General features: G+C 41.3%; 1 protein-coding gene across 1 annotated transcript in view; it reads left to right on the top strand.

The window, feature by feature from the left end:
* Window positions 1–1386: 1386 nt before the first annotated feature.
* casd1 (CAS1 domain containing 1) overlaps window positions 1387–16125 on the top strand; it is an 18520-nt gene continuing 3781 nt past the window's right edge. Inside the window, exons 1-16 of the mRNA XM_012851701.3 lie at window positions 1387–1813; window positions 3300–3396; window positions 4295–4415; window positions 4797–4841; window positions 4936–4998; window positions 6668–6712; window positions 6822–6945; window positions 9213–9418; window positions 9509–9928; window positions 11728–11817; window positions 11921–12040; window positions 12175–12331; window positions 13886–13965; window positions 14178–14279; window positions 14374–14514; window positions 14786–14863. Of these exons, the coding sequence (XP_012707155.3) occupies window positions 1573–1813; window positions 3300–3396; window positions 4295–4415; window positions 4797–4841; window positions 4936–4998; window positions 6668–6712; window positions 6822–6945; window positions 9213–9418; window positions 9509–9928; window positions 11728–11817; window positions 11921–12040; window positions 12175–12331; window positions 13886–13965; window positions 14178–14279; window positions 14374–14514; window positions 14786–14863 (2130 nt within the window). The 5' untranslated portion in view covers window positions 1387–1572. The remainder of the gene's footprint in view (window positions 1814–3299; window positions 3397–4294; window positions 4416–4796; window positions 4842–4935; window positions 4999–6667; window positions 6713–6821; window positions 6946–9212; window positions 9419–9508; window positions 9929–11727; window positions 11818–11920; window positions 12041–12174; window positions 12332–13885; window positions 13966–14177; window positions 14280–14373; window positions 14515–14785; window positions 14864–16125) is intronic.

Below are 16125 nucleotides of genomic sequence, written 5' to 3'. Positions count from 1 at the left end.
ATCGTAGAATCTCTCTCATGGCCTGAGAAACTGATAAAGAGGCGATCAGGCCTATGAATGGGCAAACGGCTGGTATCCATCTATCTGCGTTGCTTTTTAGCCCTTCCTCCAGCAGCGAGGGTGTGGTGAGCATACAACAATGTAGTGGTGTGATCAGTGCGACGTGTGTTTGCTAAAGGTATAAGCGCTTCACTGTTTGAAAGCACACAGGAACTTGTAAAGTACTCAAGGGAAATATGGTGGTGGCAGAATCATGGTGTGATTCAGCAGAAAGAGGGAATTTGGTGAGAAGGATGGAGCAGGTAATTTCTGAAAGGATTTAAAGGATTTTTGGACTGGGTCGGCTTACATTTTTTCAGGATTTGGACCAAAGCATATGTTAAAATGCCCTGGAAAAGCTTAGACATTTATCTAAATCGAGAATCTGCGGCAACACTTGAAAACTGGTTATTCCAAAGGCACTACAGCCAATCGAGTTTAAGCTATTCAAAATAATAATAATGATAATAATGTCTGTCTGTAGATGTGCAAAGCAGCTAGAGCAGGGGTCACCAAGGTGGTGCCCATGTGCACCAGGTAGCCCCCCAAGGTCCAAATGTGGTGCCCGCCACGAGCCTGTTCTAAAAATAGCAAAACTCACCAGTGAGCTGCGTCAGAAACGTTATTTTATTCTGTTGCTTTTCCTTTTGTACCACAGTTGTACTTACATAGTTTTTAATATGACAATATCTTAAAAAGCATTAAAAAAGTTTTTATTCTACATAAAGTTACTATTAACTCTGACATTTCAGTTCAAAGTACAGTACTGGCAGCCCTTCTTATGACACAGTACCGATAAAGTAGCTCTCACTTTCAAAAAGGTTGGTGACCCCTGAGCTAGAGATTGCTTTGTCACAAGAATTTCTCATATTTTTATGAGGAAAAAAAAAGAACCACAAAACAATTATTTTCCTTCGCTTTCACTACTTTGTGCTGGCCTATTACATACAAACTAAATACAATATATTGATGTTTGGATAATCATCTCATGCCTGCATCCCATGTCAGTTTAAAGGGTACATAATTTTACCCAGAATCCCCCTCTCCTGTTTTTGTTTTGGACTTTGCCCCAGTACGTGATTTCTCACAGACAAGAGGATATAATACCAAAATTATAGCATTTTTTTAAAAACTGGAACAGCCGGTTCCACTGATAATAACGAGAATGTTTCGTTGGTCACGAACACAGCAGGTTTTAGAGTTGCGCCAGCTCCACCCTGAGTTTTTAAACCTTTAAAATGTAGTGAGAATGTAAGCAGATCTCTATTGTACACAGTTCAAGACAATCCGGTCTGTCTAGTTTGGACTTTTTTTTAAAATGCCACTCGCCGTATTATAAACGCCATTGTCCCCGAAAGAGGGGAGACGCGCAACTTCGGACAAACTCCTTGGAGTTTTACAAAAACTGCATTTTAAAAAACTTCTCTCGACCCCCAAGGTGAAAAAGGCGCTTTGCAAACACTAAAGTGGGTGAAAAGTCGACCATTAGGTGTGTGACTATCCACACACACAGCGGCATCTGCTGCGGCGGTGATGGAGCCCGAGGAGGAGGCAGTGCCGCAAGAGCCGAGGCGGACAGGTGGTGCTGCGCTGCTGCTGCTGCTGGACTACACAGCTGCCTGTTGTCATGGAGGAGCAAAGATGGCGGTCCTGGCCTATAGCCTGGGCAAACGCGAAATAAACCAACATTTCACCGTCAGAAACGCCAAACTGATCTCGCTGGCGGCGGTTCTTGTGCTGCTCCTCTTCCACACGGCTTTGCGGTATTACGGAGGTAAGCGGAGCGGCGCTGACCGCGGGATGCCCCCCCCGGCGCCGAAGCCACATGCTAACAGCGGCTAGCCGCCGCTCACCGCTCGGGTCTGGGAGCTGGCCGGTGCAGCGCAGCGTTTGCGTCTTGAAAGCCGAACAGACAGACCCGGGGGGGAATGGCAGAAAAATGCTCGTAATGCCGGCTTAGACTAACCAGGGCGAGGCTAGCAGCGGGAAGCGTAGGCGTCTGTTCTGGTGGCTAGCTAGAGAGGATGCTAACACCCTGTGTAGCTGTTGACTAGCTGCTGTTAATAGTCTTAAAAGTTTAAATATTCACGGAGCAAAGGCCAGACTAATGAAGCCGATGCCAGCTGTGTTAGCTGCTGACCTGCTCGTTGGGTTTGGTGTCGCTGGGGAAAGAGTCCTAAAGCTCATAGAAAAGCTAAGAGGCAGCCCCTAAATGGACCATCATTACTAATGTAGTGTTCTGGAGATGCATTTCCACAGCAGATGAACTACATAATAACAACAACAACAATAGTGTATTTTTTATATAATGAATTTGGCTAGTTAAAAGCAGGTGACTGTTTTTAAAAAAAGAAATGGCTATAAATTTGTTTTTTCTCTGCCTTTTCCCTCTAGTTTGTGAAACAAAACCAGACAGACAGCCCCTAAATGTACTAAAATTACTGGATATCCATTTCTACAGGAAATAAACTACATAATAATATAGTAATACTAATAATAACAATGTCATTTTTTAAATCTAATCAATTTGGTTAGTAAAAAGCAGCTAACTATTTAAAAAATGGCTAAAAAAAGTGTTCTTTCCCTGCTTTTTCCTTCTAGTTGGAAAACTAGGTGTCTTGGAGATGCATTTCCACAGAAAATAAACTACATGATGATAATAATAATTTATTATTATGGTGTCAGGTTGATTTTATATTAATCAGTTTTGTTAGGCAGGTGACTACTGAAACAATATCTAAAAACATGTTTCATTTCTGTATTTTTTTGCAAATAAATATTGGAAAACAACCTTATTGAAAGGGTTTATTTTTGTTTTTATTTCAAAGATTTTTTTTGGGTGGGGGGGGATTGTACAAAAAGCTGAAAGTATCATGATGGTGTAAAACAAATTAAATGTTTTATAGATGGAAATTGCTACCAGTCCAGGGAGGCATTCGTTTGTGTACACTGAGCAGCTGCTTCCACTGGGCTACTGTTGCAGATGGCTGCATTCACTTTGCACACAAATGAATAGCTGGAGTAAATTGCCCTGGAGCCAAATTGCCCCATGGCTTCGTTTTGTCATGCCCCCCCCAAAAAAAAAAAAAAACCTGAACTGTTTGTTGTACTGTATCAGCACTGTGACGAATGAACTGTCAGGTTAAGTTCGGCACAATTGTTTTTATTCAAGTCAGAATAGAAAGAAACATGATTTTAAAAAAAAGAAAAGGTTGTTTGTTGTTGGTATTTACTGGCTGGTTTTCTGTGTCTGCCTCCAGGCGGAGACTCGTGTGAATGGCTGCTGTCCAGAGGACGCTACTTGGGGGAGAATGTATGGCAGCCTTATGGCTGTATGATGCACAAATACAAAAGCATGTGAGTCACACCAAACGGCTGTTCTCCACTGTGTTCGGGACTGAGCTGCGGGTGTTTTCCAGGGGTGGATGGGTGATATGATTCAAGGGAAAGCTGAAAGGGTGGGTAGAGGTGCTTTAGATTAGTGAATTCAGTAGAAATGTTGGCGTAGTTCTTAGATTTTCAAAGGTAAGAGGATGAACGAAAGACAAAGTAAAGAAATGTTCCAATGTGTGTGTGAACCTTTGCTTTGACTATCTGGTGTCAGTATCTTGCTGATCAATATTGCAGAAAATTAAATATATTTCTAGTATATTTCTAATGATTCTTGCAAAGTGACCAAAGAAAAAGTACCTCTTTTCTCTCTTGCAAATCCTTCTTGTAATTTTTGTTAAAAACAAAAAACGCTTTACCTTTTATTTATCTTTAGACTTGGTCAAATTAAACTTGACTAGTTTTCTTGCAGCTCCGTCTCTATAGTTTTACTCTAGATTTCATTCGTATGACTAGATGTTCTGGTCCAAATCTAAAGATGATGCTACCAACAATTTATTTCACGTTAGGATTACAGGTATGATGTAATGCAGTGAGATGTCCAAGCTGTTTAACTTTGTGTTTTTGTAGCCTCTGATGTTTTATTTAGTTTACTTATTTTTCTTCATACAGGTTGAGCTGCTTTAAACATGTTGAATAGATCAGACTTTGATAAAAGTTCTTTAAATAAAACCGGGTGCCGAGTCACGCCTCATTGTCAAAGCATTAGCGTCTGATCTTTCAGATTTAATTTCTGTTCTTGAAACCTTCACACAGTTTTGCCACTTACAGTAATTTAAGTTAAATCTAGTAATCCACCAAGTGTGTCAGTATTCTGCATATCTCCTGGTTGTTAGCACTCCTCACTGGTATTTTTGTCTTGCAGTGAAGCCAAAACATGCCTTTCCAAGAAACGGGTGGTCTTTACCGGTGACTCACGCATCAGGCAGCTCTTTTATTCCTTTGTGAAAATTGTCGACCCAGAGCGGACTGAGGAGGGAAATAAGGTATGATCGCAGGGAGCAGCATGTTTCACGCTTTGTGGCTATTCTTCACAATCTATGCATTCCGGTTTAGCCGAACAAGTTCCTGAGTCCCCGCCCACAGGGAATGTATTTTGGTCATTTAGATCTAAAGCCCTAAAATTAGACCTCAGACTCTTAATTAAAGGTAAAAATCAGTTTGCTGATTCTGAACATGTGCCATGTCCTACAAAGTCAAGCCATTTGCTGCTAAAATGTAAAACCATTTAACTTTCAGTCATATCTGCAGCTGAGGCACACAGCGTAGCTAAGTGACACACTAGTTTTGTTCAGAACCACAAAAAGCTATTTAGGAGGGGTAGTAAATGGACCTTCTGTCTGTCTGCTTTCATGTAACGCCTGCAGCATGAGGACATCTTCTTTCAAGATGAGAAGTCCTCTCTTAATGTGGTGAGCTTTGTGTCGACGCGCCATCATCCTTTCTCAGTAAACAAGAAGCGTTGATAAAAGTAAAGGTAATGCACTTCCTGTTTTTTATTTGCAGGACTTTCTTTGGTATCCAGAGGCAAACGACTCGATGAAGGAACGCTTGATGTCATGGACACATGTGAGCATTCACTCAGCATTAAGTTCTATTTATAATACCAATTGAGGGTTTCTTTGACAACATTTCTATCCTCAAAGTGGATATTTTTGTCTCCCTGTCTTGATATCGGTGCAATTCTTTCTCAACATTCATCACATGTCATGCGAAGCCATGCCGTGTCATAGGTTGCATGTCATTAAAACACCATGCTGTGTCATATCTGAATGCTGATGTTGCTGCACATGGTGGTATTTAAGTCAGTTTTAAATCTATCACACAATCTTTACACCTATTTTACTACTGTGCTGTGTATTATAAAGGTTCAGCACTTATTACAACCACAAACTGTGATGTATTTTGTCCAGAGTTTATGTGATAGACAGACACAAGGTAAGCCGTGCAACATCGTGAGGCTGAACAAAAAAAAAAACTAATTCTATGGATCTTGAAAACCCCACCCTCAAGGGGAAACAAGGTGGTGGCAGATCATTCTAGAACATTTTTCTTCATCGAGGGCAAGGAAGCTGGTTAGAAGTGGTGAGAAGTCAAACAACGCTAAATACCAGGCAGGAAAGAAAAAGCTAGAGAAGCAAAGCACTCAAGACTGGGGCTGTCAATTTTCCAGGAGACAACAACACTAATAGAGCCAGGTCTATAGTGGAGTTATATAGATCAACACATATACAACTATCAAATAGTCCAGCCAAAACTCAGACCTATAGCACACATCTTTGGCAAGACCTTAAATCATGTGTTCATAGTCACTCTTCATTGTCATGATCCGGCTCACTGGCTGAGAGAAAAACCCACTGAGACATAAATTTAAAGAAGATGATCTATATAATTTATAAACTAAAATTAACATAAGGAGCATAGTTGATTGTTCCGGATGTGCTGGTATGAACCAGGGTTGGCAGCCTCACTCCATCTCTGGTTGGAAGAGAGTGTGCCGTGGCAGTCTTCAGTCAGCTTTAAAGTGCTCCCAGTCAGGCTGATAGCCACAACTTATGAGGACATGCAAACAGCAAGGATAAAGCAAAAAGAAACAGGCCCTGACAAAAATAGGTCATCATAATCCGCTTCATAAAAACAGGGTTCCACCCTCAAAAAGTTTACATAAGTTTACACACTGAACATCCCGGACGAGCCCCCAATATGTGAAGACCTGACTCATTGGGTGGGAGTAAAAATACTCAGAGACTCTAATTTAAAGAAAACAATGCATAAAACATATGAACCAAATCAAACTTACATTAGGAACATCTTTATGTCACCATCAAGTCTGAGCTGGAGTCATTTTGCAGCAAAAACTTGGCTGAAGTTTCAGGCTGGTAAAGACTTGCAGCTACTACTGTAACAATAGGATGGTTCTCCAAATTGAATTAGGGGAGCTGAATACCAATGCCTGCCACACTTTTCAGGCTTATATTTATAAAATAAAATAAAAAAACATATCAAACCTATGTGCTACTTTGTCTTTGTCTAGCTCATAAGATCAATTTAAAAACCTTGATGTGTCTGAAATTTTTTTTTCTTTCTTGCCAAACTGGTTTACCACCTTAATACTCTTTGGAGTCATAGCTGGCTCTGCAATTGCAAATGCCATAGCATTGTTGACAAAGCAGAAAATATTATTATTTTTTATTTTTTTATGTTAACCTGTCAAAATTCTTCACCTTTTATGTTGCAGGAAGCTTCAGCGACGCCAGATGTAGTCATCATCGGAGCAGCAACAGTAAGCCGTCTATAAGAACGCTTGTCAAAAATTGCACATCATGTACTGCACAAAGCAAGAAGGTGTTGGCTAAGTGTGTTAATCCCACTTGTTTCTTCACTTACCAAAGTGGTCCATCAAGTTGCACAGCGCCAGCAGCCAAGCCCTGCAGCAGTACAAAGTCAACCTGACAGCCATTGCTGGGCTTCTGGATAGACTGGCTGAGCATGCGGAGGTCTACTGGGTCCTGCAAGGTGAGCTTAGCTCCAAGAAGATTACCCATCTGGAAAAATTATGATGCTTATCTTTCATGTCAGTCAGTCTGGTCAGGTATTAGTGCATGCTGACTTCACTGCAGCAATAAATCTCTCATGTAGATTCTTATGAAATGCAATTACCATAAGGGTGACCTTTTGGTATAACATTCCTTAGCATTTCTAGTGTTTCTGTTTATTCTTTTGGTTTCTACTTGTGTAAGAAACCATATATATTATTTAAAACCATTTATTTAGAGATTCCTAATTCCCAGGATTCCTAATCAAGGTTTTATTTAATTTCTTATCATGCAAAATGTCTATTTTTGTCTATTTTTAAACAAGACAACAAAGAATATTCACACCAGATTGTGATTTAGATAGTTATTAAGTACATTTAACAGGTTTTAATAAAACAATCAGCATGTGTACAGTCATATTCAATAAATTAGAATATGAGTTCCAATAAGGCTTATTTGTCAGATTAAAAGTACCTTTTGAAAACAACATTTAAGCAAGTATTATACATACTTTTCATTAAGTTCACATTTCTGTATAAAAAATGTATTTCTTTATCGGTTTGATGTAACATTCTAATCTTAAATGTTGTGTTTTCATCATATGTAAGCAAAAAAATATAATTATTCACAGAAGGGCTTTAAAACATTAGTATGTGAGTAATTAATCTATATAATGTGTTTACCTTAGTTAATTGGGTTATTGAAACAAATTGACATTTTGATAATATTCAAATTTATTGACTATGACTGTATGTGGAAGGATAACATGAAACTGCTATGTTACTGTAGAATATTGTGATGAAAGCATATTTTTTTCAATATGCTCTTTGCTATCCTTCATTAGAATATCCCTACAACTTTCCCTGAGCTTTGTGCCACAAAGATCTATATTGGCAGCGAGTGTTTCCAAGTCCCTGAATCCGTTGTTGGTCAGCAGTAATGCACACATTGGAGATGCAAAAACCGGCTGCACATTAATATATTGTGCTTCTGCAGAAATTCAATTCAATTCAATTTTATTTATATAGTGCCAATTCATGAAACATGTCATCTCAAGGCACTTTACAAAGTCTAATTCAATCAGATTATACAGATTGGTCAAAAATTTACTATACAAGGGAACCAGTTGATTGCATCAAAGTCCCAACAAGCAGCATTCACTCCTGGAGAAGCGTAGAGCTACAGAGAGGGCCGTCTGCATTGTACATGGCTTTGCAGCAATCCCTCATACTGAGCAAGCATGAAGCGACAGTGGAAAGAAGAATTCCCCATTAACGGAAAGAAAAACCTTCAGCAGAACCAGAACCGGGCTCAGTATGAACGGTCATCTGCCTCAACCGACTGGGGGTTAGAGAAGAAACCGGTCAGTTGTCAAACAAGGTCAAATGTCTACTTCATGGAACTGCAATTTGGTTATAGTCAAGTGTGCAAATCTATTTGCAAACCCATCCTTTGGAATACACAAATGTCTGTGCCTTATTATCATGGGTAAAGGAGCCTTGCATCGATAAAACTGGAGTGTAAGTTGGAATCTGGGTCTGAATTTTCAAGGAAAGGTCCCTAAACCTTGTGAGACTTGTTGGTCACTGATTAGCTGATGTTTTCAAGGCTTAAATAGGACCTGAAGTCCATGAGCAGTCAAGTCCTATTTTAACAGAACTTCACTGCTGACTAGAATAGTAAATTAAATTTTATTTTTTATTAGTGGAGCTCGATCTAGTGGTTCCAAAGTTGGCAAGTGGGTCGGATTCAATGTGGTACTTAAAAATGGAAAATCTGGCTTTAAAATAGGCTCTGTGGTAGTTTTGAAGACCGGGGCATCTCCCGGGAGGCCTTTCTGTCAAGATTTTACATTAAAAAAAACATTTAATGCTTCTGTTCACTCCATTAAAAACGTTTCCCACCACTCCTTGCGTGACAAAGTACCAGAGCTGCCTGATTTGGCTGCTCTAATACTATGATATTGCGATATGTAAATAGCTGCTGAAGCTGCAGCTGGGCCTTGGGTGCGATTACTTTCGATCTCTGATTGTCAGTAGAGTGCTGGAACTTGATCAGTTCACCGTTTCCTTTATTCAATAAGAAACTGGGGAATGGGTTATCATCATTTCCCACAACAGATAGCATTGCTGACTATCGAGGGGAGGATTCAGCGTCCCGCCTACCGTCACTGATGTCTGCATCGGTCGCATTGTGTTGGTTTGGCATGGTGCAGCTCCATATACCACCAATGCTTTTGTTTTACAGATCCGGTTAATGAGGAGATGTTGAGTGAGAGCAGGAAGATGATCACCAACCATCAGCTTGACCTGTACAACGAAGCAGCGATGGAGGTGCTTCGCGGCAGTGGGCGGTCTCGGGTCAAGCTGCTGGCAGCGGCCCGTCAGGCGGCTCTGGAGACCATCGTAAACTCAGACGATGGTTTACACCTGCCAGAAAGCACCAGGAATGTGGTAAGCAAGATTTTCTTTGTTTTGTTATTTGTATTTATCCTTGCGTATTTCTCGCATTTACTCTCTCGTTGTGTAAAACCGTCCTTCCAGGGAGCCATGGTTCTCATGAACTCGCTGTGCAACAAGGTACTGAGGCCCATCGACGGCTCCTGCTGCCAGGCGATGCCCCCCCCAAACCTGTTCCAGAAACTGTCGGCCTGTCTGTTCCTGGGCGCAGCCGTCGTCTACGCGGTCCTCCATGTCCTCGGCTACAACCGGCATCGCCGACCCGTCCCCACCGACGTGGAGAGCCTCGAGGAGAAGAAGCCCGCCGCTGCGGCCGCCCCCCTCGGACCCAAGGCTCCTTTCCAGGCCCTCTGCAGGATGGGCATCATCATGTTGTACTTCTACCTGTGCGACCGAGCAGACGTGTTCATGAAGGAGCAGAAGTTCTACACGCACTCAACGTTCTTCATCCCTCTCATCTATATACTGGTGCTGGGGGTGTTTTACAGCGAGAACAGCAAGGAGGTGAGGCGAAGCTGGTCGCTCCCGGTCTTTTGATTTTCTATGATCAAAAAGGGGGAGGGGGGGTACATAACAAGCATTTTTTTTTTTTTTTTTGATTTTGATGACATACATTCCACATGTTTGATTTTCCCATTAACTTGTGAACTCCTGGACCGAGAACCCACAGATAAATGCACGTCCATTCAAACGTCCAGAAGGTTCCTTCTCTGGCCTCTAGATCCTGTCAGAGGGAAACGTAGATGAAAGATCAGTTGCTGTAATGCAGGGTTTGACGTTTTCAAGACGAGGACAAAATCTGTACAATGTTGACATTGAATATTTTACACCAGACGCATAACTCAAGGCGAGTATTTACGGTACGTTGTGCCTAAATTAGGTTGGAGTTGCGATTTCAGACGCGTATCTGCACCCGTTTGGCAAGGAATGAGCAGGAAAAGTACATCCTTCCAAAAGTATCTCAGTAGGAAGGCCAAGGTGCTCTTTCCATGTGGCGAAGGTTCTTCTCTGTGCAGAAACGTGTAGCTGTGGAGCGTACTTTGCAGCATTTGGTGTAAATTTCCAGCGCTTGCATTGTGCGGCCATTGCTTGACATTGGCTTCTAAAAGGCTGCAGGCGCTTCCACACGCAGTAGGGTTCATGACTGAGGTTAAAAGCTCAGAAGTTTAAAGAAGCACAGCTTTGGTTTACTCCGTTTAGTCTTCCTGTTATCTGCTGGATGCCTTGTTTTTTCTCTCTCTCTCTCTCTCTCTGCCTGAATGATCCACAGAGAGGGTTTAAAATGTGACTCCTTTGTCCTCATGTGTAAACACCTCGCTGATACTGAAAATGGCTGAGCTCAACTTGTCTTCCCGCAGTAGCAACAATAGTTGTGTCGACTTCACCGTTTTGCACCTAATAAGGTGTTTTCTCTGGTCGTAACAGAATTGGGTTTTTGAGTTAGCGGCCAGCTCGTCACTAGTCGGGACCGATCAAACCGAAGATCCTCAGATTAAGGTCAACGGCAGATACTTCCGTGCATTTCCTGTCAAGCCGCCGCCGTTGCCCTTTAGCAATTTGCGACCAACCAAGCGGATGCTAGGCTCACGGCGGTGTGTGCTACCAAACCGGTCTTGAAGAATCTTGGGAGTGTATTCTGGTTTTGCTTTGAACACACGGCTTGTTTTTGGCTCTGCAAACATTAGCCGTGGCACAGCAGAGCCTGCCTTAACCTCGGCCTGCATGTTCCCACTCTGCGTGGCCCGGCGCACTGCAAAAACGGAACTAGAAATAAGTAAAATGTTCTTTAAAATTAGTGTATTTGTCCTTGATTTGAGCAGGTAAATAAGATGATTTGCCAATGGAATAAGATTTTTGCACTTAAAACAGGAACAACTCATCTCCATTATCTTATTTCAAGTGCAGGATATCTAATTATCTTATTTTAGGGGTCAAAATACTTATTCCGTTGGCGGATAATCTTATTTACCTACTCAAATCAAGGATAAATACACTAACTTTAAGAACATTTTACTTATTTTTAGATCAGTTTTTGCAGTGCGGTAGGGCGCTTACCAGATGCGGAGGCTAAGGTTCTCACTAGCTCTGGGTTTTTTAGCACCTGTTTGTTTTTTAACCGTTGCTTTGAAATCTATTGCCCTTAAGGGACAATTAAGATTCTTGAGCTGGGCTTGTGACGTTCCACCCCTCTCCTTCCAGGTTTAGTTTTAGGTCTGATTCACAGATCTAGTTCTTTATTTCATTATTTTTCTGTCTTGTGTACTCATCCATTTATTTATTTTTTTCTTCTTTGGGGATCACAGGCTAAGTTACTCAACAGAGAGCAAACAGACGAATGGAAAGGCTGGATGCAGCTCGTCATCCTTATCTATCACATCTCTGGAGCCAGTGCCGTGAGTCCCTAAGCATGTTCTCTCCACATGCCGAAGCAGGAGTTCTGGCTGGAGCGTGCAGGCGCTGACATTTAATCCACCAAATTGTTTGTTTGTCTTGTAGTTTGTTCCTGTGTACATGCATGTGCGGGTGTTGGTGGCTGCATACCTCTTTCAGACTGGTTATGGACACTTTTCCTTTTTCTGGCTCAAAGGAGACTTTGGACTTTATAGAGTGTGTCAGGTAAGGTTGCACTCAGTTATTCTTTAACTTTTTTTTTAGGCATCCCTGACTTACTGTCATGTTAAACTACAAAGCAGCTGAACTTGAATGCCTGTGTGTGTGTGTTTTGTTTTTTTTTTAATACACGTTGACAGGTGTTGTTCCGGCTGAACTTCCTTGTGGTGGTGCTTTGTATTGTCATGGACAGACCGTACCAGTTCTATTACTTTGTCCCCCTGGTGACGTTCTGGTTTGTCATCATCTACGCCACCATGGCCATGTGGCCTCAGATCCTCCAAAAGAGGACCAACAGTAGGTGTTAAATATGAGATTATCATTGTCACTGGCTTTATAATAACCTAGAATAAAAAAAAAAATGCATTTCTATTGAAACGTTACATACATGCATATATTTCATTTACTGAATTATAGTAGAGTTTGAACCATTTCTTCTTTTCTTTTCACGGTGCATTGATTCAACAAACGGCATCAATGACTTTTAAAAATCAAACCTGGTGTGCTAGTTTTAATTTATTGCAGATATTTCTCTACACAATGTCAAAACTATAATTACAAACTCAAATATGCATTCATCCCCACTAATACTCGGTTAAACGCTCGTCAGCAGGCTGCAGACTTTTTGCAGCCATCGAGTCTCTACAGTAATCCTGGCTTGGATAATTGACCATTTTTGATAAGTGGTGTCTATTTGAATTAGTCGGGTTTTCTGACAAGGACCGTGCACGTCTATAAATGTTTAAGAGGCTTGAGATCAAGCTATCCCAGAAGCTTAATGTTAGCTTGCTTCGTCCACTCTAGAGACGTTTAGTCATGCGTATTCCTTGACAGAGTTTGAAAGCTCAAAAGGATAAAGGAGCTGTAGTCCATTCAGCCTTCCTGTTACCTGCCCTCTCAGACTGATTGATCGTTCAAACACTGCAATGTTTCGAGATGTTGCAGAAAGTGGGTTCCTTTCAAATGGCTTCTTCAACACCCGTGTGCTTCCTGTGACTTTTTACCAATTGACAACCTTGAGGATTCTTCCTACACAGGAAAATTTTGTCGGCTCTCCTCGGTGGATCTTAAATGTGGCGCTTTTACTGATCGGGGGGAAAAAAAGGATTTTGTTTTTGACCTTCCGATGAGCCGGTCACCCATCGGGGTCGCACCAGAGGCTTAACGTTAGCTTCTTTGATCAATTCTAATTCAATTCAATTTTATTTATATAGCGCCAATTCATGAAACATGTCATCTCGAGGCACTTTACAAAGTCAAAATCAATCATATTATTCAGATTGGTCAAAAATTTCCTATATAAGGTAACCAGTTGATTGCTTCAAACTCCCGACAAGCAGCATTCACTCCTGGAGAAGCGTAGAGCCACAGGGAGAGTCGTCTGCATTGTCCATGGCTTTGCAGCAATCCCTCATACTGAGCAAGCATGAAGCGACAGTGGAAAGAAAAAACACCCATTAGTGGGAAGGAAAACCTTCTAACAGTTTTGATGCCAGTTTAGGCTGATTCTCCTGTCAGAAAAGCACCTCGTACACCCAGCAACTGCATTGCAGAAGCATCACTGGTGTAATGTAAATATAAGCCTGCATGTTTAATTCTGACCCTGTGTTAAAGAAAAACCCACAATTAACAAAAAGACTTGTGCACCCAGTTCTTGTTTTTGAAACTCCATTTGCATTTATTTATTTGTTTGTTTGTACTATCCAAATACATTAAAATAAATGAATGGCACTCTTGTCTATGATCAGGGCGTGCAATCTTTTCAACCAAAACTGTATTTGTATTTAGCGCAGTATAACGCATGCAGAGACACGAGTGCCTTGAAAGAAAACATGTTTGTTGTCTGGACAGGCAGCGGTATCTGGCATCTCGGAGTTCTGGCGAAGTTACTGGGCCTTTTGCTGTTTATCTGCGTCTTAGCCGTCTCACAGGTGGGTTCATATGCCTCAGCCCTGTTTAATTTCACTTTGATTTCTTTTGTTATTTTAGTCATAAATGGGTGCGTGTTGGATTTAGTTGCATTTAGTGCAGAACGACGCATATAATTATGCTTTACGAGCGTTTTTTTTTTCTTTTTGTTTGATCCTCGTCTGAAATCTTGCCCACCTTCTGTCAACCTGTCGTTCTGTTTCCATGCCTCCAGAGTTTCTTCGAGGGCGTCTTGTCAGTGTGGCCCATCTCCAAGCTTTTCGAGCTGGACGGAAGCATCCACGAGTGGTGGTTCAGATGGAAGCTGGACCGATTTGTAAGTCAAATGTGGCCACTGCCGTTATGTGTAACCAGTTTCTGTTTGCTGAAAAGGGGAGATTGTTTTTAAGCTGTTGCCCTTCGCTTCGCAGGCTGTGATTCACGGCATGGCGTTTGCCTTCATCTACCTGCTGCTGCAGAAGCGTCAGGTGTTGTTCGAGGGCAAAGGAGAGGCTCTCTTCCCTGCAAAGATTTCCAACCTGCTCCTGTTCCTCTCCGTCGTTTCCTTCATAGTAAGGCCTTGTACCGGTTTGCTTCTCAGATGCCGATTAAGCTAGTATGCACCTTCACGCTACGAAAAGAGCTGCTACAATTAGCACATGCAAGAGCTTCAAAAATGCTTGGTAATAGCTAATGTGAATTTGCTATTGCAGGTCATTTTTCACTCAAGGTTTTATTAGAAGTAAATGTTAACCAGAAGAATGTAGGTGTTTTTTTTAAAAAGCATGGTTGGTCCATGCTTTTCAGAAATGTTCCTAACCTCTCCTTCCCCCGGTTCTCTAGACTTACTCGATATGGGCGAGCAACTGCAAAACCAAAACGGAGTGCAACGAGATGCACCCTTACATCTCGGTGGTCCAGGTACAAGTTTTACATTTGCTCTCACTTGTTTCTCTTTATTTTCCTGATGTAGACTTTGATAAATTGCTCTTTTTACCCAACCCAACACGGCATCAGTGTTCACCATGAACGCATCATGTTAAACGCATCAGATTAACTGTTTCTGCGGTGCCTCTGTGATCTCATGCATCCATATACAGGGGACCCAAGGCTAAACGTTTTATTTATTTTTTAAATACACCAGTAACAGTGATACGAGACTGGCAAGAACAACGGAATGCTGAACAACGCTACATGCTAAGCTAAACAGCGCGACGCATATGGCAGCCTAACATAAGCTAACGCTAGCTGCTGTTAGCTTGACTGACAATGACCAGGTTCTGCTGAGCGGAGCTCGGTGTAGATAAAGATTAAAGTGCCATAAAGGGCGTCAACATTACAGCAGAACCTTGCTTTGAACCCTTTCAGGGTATGGTACATCTGTTGAAACTGGCGTCTTCTTTTGCTAAATCCCATATGACAGAAAAAAACATTTGTTTGAAATTCCCAGCACCTAAAGAGCAACGTAAATATTTTTGAGATGCTCTGAATATGTAGCTGCGACTGGTCCGTTCATTTTTTAGTCACAATACAAGCTTTTGTTGTTAGGATTGTCACATTTTTATTATACAGTTTTTTTATGTCTTAAGCACAAAAGAGCACCTTTTTAATTCAGGTTAATTTTGTGTCAGATTTTTCCTTGGTGTTCCTTTTGGCCACTGGGATGTTCTGTTTTAAAGGTCCAGCGTTGATCACAAAAGAGCTCTAATGTGACAATATTGTAATTTGTGAAAAGCTTCTATGTGCAGCTGTGGTTAAAAAAAAATGGCTAAAATGAAACGTTTTAAATTCATTTTTATTTTGCAATCAATTTTTCAAACAAAAAAATTGACATGTTAATATCAGATATACCAATGCAACTTTGGGCACTATTTGGCTAAAAACATTTGTTATTCAAGGTTATTTGAACATATTGTGATATATATCGTGCATCGTGATATAGCCCAATGATTTTGGGATATTAGATTTTCTTCATATCGCCCACCTCAGACCCGCTATGCAACAGCTAAACAGACCCTTAGCATAATATTACCACCACTGTGCTTGATAGAACAGGTTCAGCCAGCTGTTGACTAGAGGTTATCGACCCTTTTAAGGTAGTCTTCCTGGAATAATAGCAAAACAGTCCCATTGTCTTTATTGCCAAATGGTTCACTTCTGTGTCCGCTTCACCACTGAGCCAC

This window comes from Fundulus heteroclitus, chromosome 13 (genome assembly GCF_011125445.2).
Source record: "Fundulus heteroclitus isolate FHET01 chromosome 13, MU-UCD_Fhet_4.1, whole genome shotgun sequence".
In the NCBI taxonomy this organism is placed as follows: domain Eukaryota; kingdom Metazoa; phylum Chordata; class Actinopteri; order Cyprinodontiformes; family Fundulidae; genus Fundulus; species Fundulus heteroclitus.
This window is presented reverse-complemented; position numbering and strand designations above follow the sequence as displayed.